General features: G+C 34.4%; 1 protein-coding gene across 1 annotated transcript; it reads right to left on the bottom strand.

The window, feature by feature from the left end:
* Positions 1–5088: 5088 nt before the first annotated feature.
* LOC132185716 (GEM-like protein 4) lies at positions 5089–6551 on the bottom strand. Its single transcript, XM_059599486.1, has 4 exons — positions 6473–6551; positions 6305–6385; positions 5365–5639; positions 5089–5292 (listed from the first exon to the last, which is right to left on the bottom strand). The coding sequence occupies exons 1-4, from the start codon at positions 6549–6551 to the stop codon at positions 5119–5121; spliced, it is 609 nt and encodes a 202-aa protein (XP_059455469.1). The 3' UTR covers positions 5089–5118.
* Between the last annotated feature and the right edge of the window lie 590 nt (positions 6552–7141).

The raw sequence follows: 7141 nt of genomic DNA, 5'->3' as shown, positions 1-7141 counted from the left end.
CTTTGGAATTTGGATGCTTTAGAGTAGGCAGCACTGCAGCATTGAGATCTCGTTGAAGTAGGAAAGTTACTGATTAAACCTAGACTTGGCTGGCTTGGCCCACTCATTTTATGACCACCTTTAATGTTTTTTTTTCCCTCTTTTCCTTTGTTCCTTCGACTTAATTTAACCAAAGAATGGATTAATTGGACTAATTTATATATTGCCAAGATCATCATTTTGAGTCCATATTTGGCTGATATTTGATTGCATTTTTTTGGTTCTTTTCATGTTTGGCTAATTGAGAATTGGATAATATTGGATTATTAAAATTGAGATACACAAAGAATAATATATACGTGTCTCAATTTCGGTGGATCCAGATTGACTTGAATGAGTCCCAAAGACAATTGAGAAATTATATATATATATATATATATATATATATATATATCAAAGATTATAAAATAAGTTAAGAGAGGCATATATGCCACCGTAATCCCATGCGTCAAAAAAGTACGCATGCCTTCAAATTCCAACTCCGCGATCAAACGACGACATTTCAATCTGTCCAGGCATATATAGCATATTTATCACCTTGACCATATATCCCAGACGTTTCAAATTACCTTTAATGTAATATAATATTATAAATAAAGAAATAGGAGTACGTTAATTTAATGAAATGTACGGCCTGCCACTTTTGAAAAGTTATGTTGCATGTATTTCAAAGAAACAAGATACATACATATTAATATACATGTGTCATTCTTGCCGTCATGTTTACCTCCCATGGCCATGGGTGATGAACCTGCAATTGAACTCCTCCACCCCCACCCACATAAAATGTCTAATATTGTATACCATTAATCAGGCCGACTAATGAAAGGGATCCCCATCGATGCTCCTCAATTTTCTATTTGGATGGCTAGTAATTTAAGCAACAAAAAAAAAAACGTTAAAAAATAAATTATATTTATCTCAAAAGGTGATGTGGCTTTTTACCCATTACTCATCATCATATCTTCGAGTATATATGAGGATATCTCATTCCTAGATGAATATATGATATGATTGACGCACCACAATGTGAGCCAAGGGAAAAAAAAGCATAAAAAATAGGTACAACATGAGGATATGATATCTTTAGGCTGACCTTTTATGCCTAAATCTTGCGTGGGTCCATGCAAAATCCAAATGCATACACATAGTTGAGACATTTTTCAATGCCTTCCCAAAAACAGTTTTGATCACCACGAGTACTCAAATATATATTTGGAAACATTTAGCAGTACTGAATATGTATTTCCTCAGCCATGTCATCCGGTCAAAGAAGGCATACAGCATGCCATCCATCCCTGCCTTTTCCTACTGTTTCTGCACATGCTTACTACCTTAATTTTCTTTGCCCTCTTTAGGATAATTAAGGTTGAAATTTATGTGTTTGTTTGATGTTGCGTTAGAGAATTTAAAAAGTATTTAAGTAATTAAAAAATTGATCTATTTGTCAAAAGACTTAAAAGTACGTACTTCTTTAGCTTTTTTATTTTTTATTTAAAAAAAAAAAATACACTTTTGAGCAAAACATAGAAATGAAGCTTAAATGTTAAGAGTCTAAGTAAATTAGTACTTGATAAGGCTGAACTTCACTCAGTCGCTTCCACTTGTGATTCTTCCACTCAGCTAGTTTCGCGTACTTCTCTTGCAAAAGCTCAAACAATAAAGATTCATAGGCCTACCGAGATAAGCCGACGGGAATATCTTTAATGACTAAGTTAGTAAGACTCCAATAAAATGCTCTTCGGAGTTGAAGAGCCTATAGATTAATTAGTACATGTCTTTCCGTCTTGTACATCTGCTTACCTTTTCAAGTGGAGTGGTGTTAGCGAACCCTCTTGCCATGTGTTGTCTTGTGGCAAGGTTGCTTGTAACAATTATTCAGGGGTAGCTCATCGGCTCGCCAAAGGGGTGTCCTTGCCTCCTCCCCTTATCGTAGATTAGGTGGCATTTAATGCATCAACTTGCCTCTCCGATGGGGAGAGGGGTAGATTTAATGTTGTCATATCCATGAAGTCGGTTAGGGGCACATTTAATGCTATTGTGGACTTCTAGAATTAATCCTATTGATGCGGTAATCACTTTTCTCTCTTTCCTGCTGAGGGAGAGAATTGTGTGTTATGTTGCTGCTAGCTTTGTTAGGTTTAACTGCTGATATGGGTTGAAAAGCCTAGACAAGTCTCAACCAGTTGCCCTCTATAACAGGCCTCTTGTCTAGGCCTGGTGCATTTGATTCGAGTTCATCAATATCCAATAGTTTTAAAACTTTTAGATCAATGGGTAGGCCCAATTGATATTAAAGCATATATCACGTTACGGGTCGAATCACAAAGGGTTCGAGTAAAAAGCCTTTGGGCCTGTTTGAAATTGCGTTTGAGAGATCTAAAAGTGCTTTTAATAATCAAAAAGTCCGTTTGAAGAAAAAAAAATACCCATTTGGTAAAAAAATTAAAAACGCTTTTAAGAGTTCAAAAAACCTAAAAATAGTTAAAAGAACACTTTTGGCAACAGTTTAAAAATAAAACTTTTGCCCAAAAACTCTTTTTGACTTAAAAGCTCTATTTCTCAAACGCAATCCTAAACATGCTCTTAGTAAGATGTATGTGTTTAGTGTTAAGTCATTAAATAAATATTAATAAGAGAGTAGAGCTGCCAAAAGATAAAAAATTACCGTAGAGTCAATTATGTTAAAGTGGGCTGTTGTAGACGTCAATTCGAAAGCGTAAGTTTAAGCAAATCAATATTTAACAACCCTAAAACTTTTGAATTAATAATTAAGCCCTCAAGAGTTGTGATCTCCACAAATTTCACAATATTATTACCTGGGAAAGTGTTTGGTGGCTAGGGTTTCTCTACTTGTACGTTTTCAACCGTTATTTGCATACAGCTATATTATTGTTGACGGCAAACAAAGTCAATATATTGTGAGCTGTAAAAAATTGTATTGGAAGACGAAGAACAAAACTCAAACCGACAATTACAAAACTCTTGAGGGGAGCTTATCAAAGGAAAACCATGGTATTTGGAAAACCAAAAGTCTGAATTCTAAAAGCTTTTAATTATAATATTAAGACCGTGTTCACGTAATATTAATCATATCATCAATTTATAATTATTTAAAGTGATAGCAACAAATAACATAAACTATCATATTAATATATAAGAGGATTATAGGAAAATTTTAATTCAAGAAAATAATTATCTTGCAATGGTTTACATTACCTTAGAAATTTGTGAAATTTCCAGTTTTGACGGAAAATCCAAATCTCAAGAACTCTTCCACTGTGTTTGACAAAGGGCTAAATTAGACCGGATCCAAAAATTAAAAAAAAAAATTCTAAAATTCAAATTCAACATTCTTATTTTTTATATCACATTAATTATTTTTATTATTATTTAAATAAAAAAAATTATTATAAAATAATTTTTTTTTATTTTTTTATACAAAATATTTTTACTTTTTTTTTTCAATTTTTTATTTTTATTTTTTTTATTTCATTGCCAAACACAGATATCTGAAAAGTAATCGATATATTGTAATCCTTGCTTTCTTTGTGGGAAAGTAATATTGTATTGGTGGGCTACAAAATTTCATCGGTCTTTGGGATTTGGTTTTAGGTAGACTTTTCCTTCACGTGGGGTACGTTGTACGGTTTATTACTTTTTAATCCAATCACGAGTTGACGTTAACCTCATCTCATCTAATTGACAGTTTAGGCACTGCAATCATGGTGTTCAAGCACTTTTTGGTACCGTAGGATTGGTAGGTGTGTCAAAAATTACTAAAAAACTCGATTTTTCAGTCTTGGTTGGAAAAAACCTAAAATTGAGACCCTGGTTTCGGTCCAATTTTAGGTGCCCGGTAAAAATTCAGGAAACCGAAACTGGGTGCATATATATATATATATATATTTTAATATATATATTTTACTTTTGTTTTTTTAATTTTAGATTTAGGTTAATTACTTCACGCCTCTCACTTTCTTTCTCTCTCCCCCTTCACGCCTCTCTCTCTCATTAGTCAACGACTCAACGCCACTCTCTCTTTAACTTCCGCCACCATCAATGCATCACACATGAAGCCTTTTGCAAAACTCTAGTGTGCCAATGCAAGAGACTTGAAGGTTTCGTCACAATCAGTGCATCTCGCCAGTTAGAGATGTGTTAGGTTGCCGAGGAATAGTGTGAAAATAAAATTCTTTCTGGCCGATTGTTGCTTATTTTGCTAAATTAATTTGTGGGATTGGCTGATTGTTGCTTGTTTTGCTAAGTTGAGTTGTAGGTTTGGCCGATTGTTGCTTATTTTGCTAAATTAAGCTGTGAGTTTGCCGATTGTTGCTTATTTTGCTAAGTTGAGTTGTGGGTTTGGCAAAAAATTGGCTTATTTGCTGTCGGTATTTGATTGAAGCTATAATGAACAGATGGCTTATTGATAAATTTTAGCTCTAAATTTCCTTAAGTTTCAGTTTTTTCATATTATATTATTTGCGTTTGTGGTGGAAATAAAAATTAATGGGTAGAAAGTTGTTTAATTTCTGTTTTGCAATTGAATCTTGAATTTTTCTCATCGTCAATCAATTTTTTAAAAAAATCGGTTACCGGACTGGGTACAAATCGGAACCAGCCGGTAACCGGGACTCGGTTCCCTGTTCCGGTTTCCCAAAACCAAGAATTAGGGTACCCTAGTTTTGGTCCCCAATTTTGGCCAAAAATCAAAAAACCGGACCGAGTTGGTGATGAAATGGTCACCGGAAAATTGTTAGTCTCCCGGTCTCCGGGGGGTAATTAAGGACACTTTGATGAATAGATAAGTTATAACACATATGTAATTAACACTTTTCTTAACTTGTTACTTAGAGCCCCTTGCAATTTAGGCGATTTTTTTTACATACTCCATCGAACTTGTTACACGTGTGGGCATGGGCTGGATTGATTGAAAAATGGATGAGAATTTCTCATCTGGGAAATTACACAAAATTGGAATCGAGCTACAAAAGTAGGTTCAGGAACAGGAAAGAACATCTAGTGAAGCAGAGAGAAGAGACATTTTTGTTACACTCATTTAAATGACTTTTGATTATTTCAAGCTTGAGAAATTGCCGGCTGAAGATATTTCAAAGCTTTCTGATAATCTAAGAAACCCATAAACCAAAAGTCAAAATTATCGCATGTAGTTATTTGTATGTACTTGGATGATGGCTTATTCACATTCTCACATAGGCTAATTGCCCTTATCTTCTTGAGTGGGATTAATACCTGCAAAAAATGGATATATAATGCAGAACTTGTAATTAGTAAGCATGAAGAGAGGGAGAATAATCTGAATACCTTATAGTGGAGTCTAACCATTCCTCCATTTGGGGAGGGCACTTTGATAGATCTCTCACTCCAAAAGGATATGCTGTTGGTGGAGATGAAGAGGAGGCCTGCTATTGCACCAGTTGTGGTTGATAAATAGCATTGGGAAGTCTTCAACAGTTTCTCTCCTTCTGAAACACTAAATAACTTCTTGAACAATTTCTCCAACCCACCTACTATAAGAATTTTAGCCCCCATCCACAACTTCCCTTTCACTGTTTCAGTGATGTTGTGCCCCAATCTCACTGCAGTTCTCAACATTACAAGAAAAAAGAAGAAATCTCATCATTCAATGTTGTTTTGTACAAGTGGTGCATGTTCAGACTACAGAGCGTTTGTTAATAAGCCCAAGGGAATGAAAGCTAAAAGTAGGGCTGTGTTTGCGTGTTTGGATTTCTTTCGTGTTGTGGTATGGATATGTATAAGACTATATTGGTTAGCCTAACCCGACCCGGCCAATTAATTAAACTAGTCCAATCCTTTAACTCTAATTCGCTAATTTCATGACGATTTTTCGAGTCGCTTAAAGATTTGTCAACTCTAAATATTGCATGTTAATTTCAGATCATGTCGAGGTATGTGTATAAAATTATATAAGTCAACCATAATGCGACCCATTTAATTAAATGGGTCAGACCCTTCAATTGTAACTAGCTAATTGTATATTAGGCTCTTGCTGCGTTCTTAAGTCGTTACAAAAATTGCATGGCCTTTCCAAATATAAATAATTATTAATTTTTCTATGCTTTTATTTTATCTTCCCGCCAGCCAACAAAAAGAAGGCAATGGTGGAAACTCATAAATTATATTGAAGTCTTACCTTAAAAAACTAAGGATTGCATGGAGAGGCAAAGAAATTCAGGAAGTAGAAGATTCTGAAATCTTAGCTGAAGCAATAGAATTTAATTACCGTGCTCTCGGAATGCATGAGCAAAGTTCCCTACTTTTTTCCCACACTTGTTCATTTTGCTAAGCACTGAATCTACTTCACCTGCAATACCAAGATAATCTTATTATTATTTAGAACGTACACCTTTGTTTTGGGTGTTAAAAGAGAGAGAAAGGGAGGCTTAATTACTCTGTGTGGATGCTGAGGGTTCAGTTGCAGGAGAGGGAATATAACATTTGGGTAGCTGCTGGTTCAGGTGAGTGTCCATTTGCTGGTATTTCATCTGGGTATGCTCTTGACCCGATTGGAGTCCCAACAACTTTGGTCTCCAAACTAGCCCTTCTTTCGTCTCTCAACTAGTATAGAATATGGTTGATGAAGCCTGGTATTCTGCAAATGGATCATCAACTACATTTTATGTGACCTTTTTGGTGATATTTCAACCTTTTTTCTCCTATTAGTGTGGAAAAGGAAAAAGTAAATGAGGTCCATTAAGCTCTTTACTATTTTTTGCATGTCTCACATGTGATTCATTTCATAGCTAGAATTTTTATATAAAAGGATTTATTCATGCATATGTCTCACTGTGGAGGATCTTTGAAGATCATGAAACGGCAATGATAGATTGTACTGTTCTAATCCCTTTATTCATGGATAGTAGGGTTCAGTAGCTTGTTTGTTTTTAATTAATTAATTTTTTTTTTTTTACTGTATGTTAGTTTTGAATTTTATATATATATATATATATATATATATATATATATATATAAATGTATGTGGAGGATTTATTCATCATCACCCCTGCATAATTAAACATCATTCATAACCACTTGATAAATCTTAATTTCATGGTTGTTA

Source organism: Corylus avellana, chromosome ca6 (genome assembly GCF_901000735.1).
Source record: "Corylus avellana chromosome ca6, CavTom2PMs-1.0".
Classification (NCBI taxonomy): Eukaryota; Viridiplantae; Streptophyta; class Magnoliopsida; order Fagales; family Betulaceae; genus Corylus; species Corylus avellana.
This window is presented reverse-complemented; position numbering and strand designations above follow the sequence as displayed.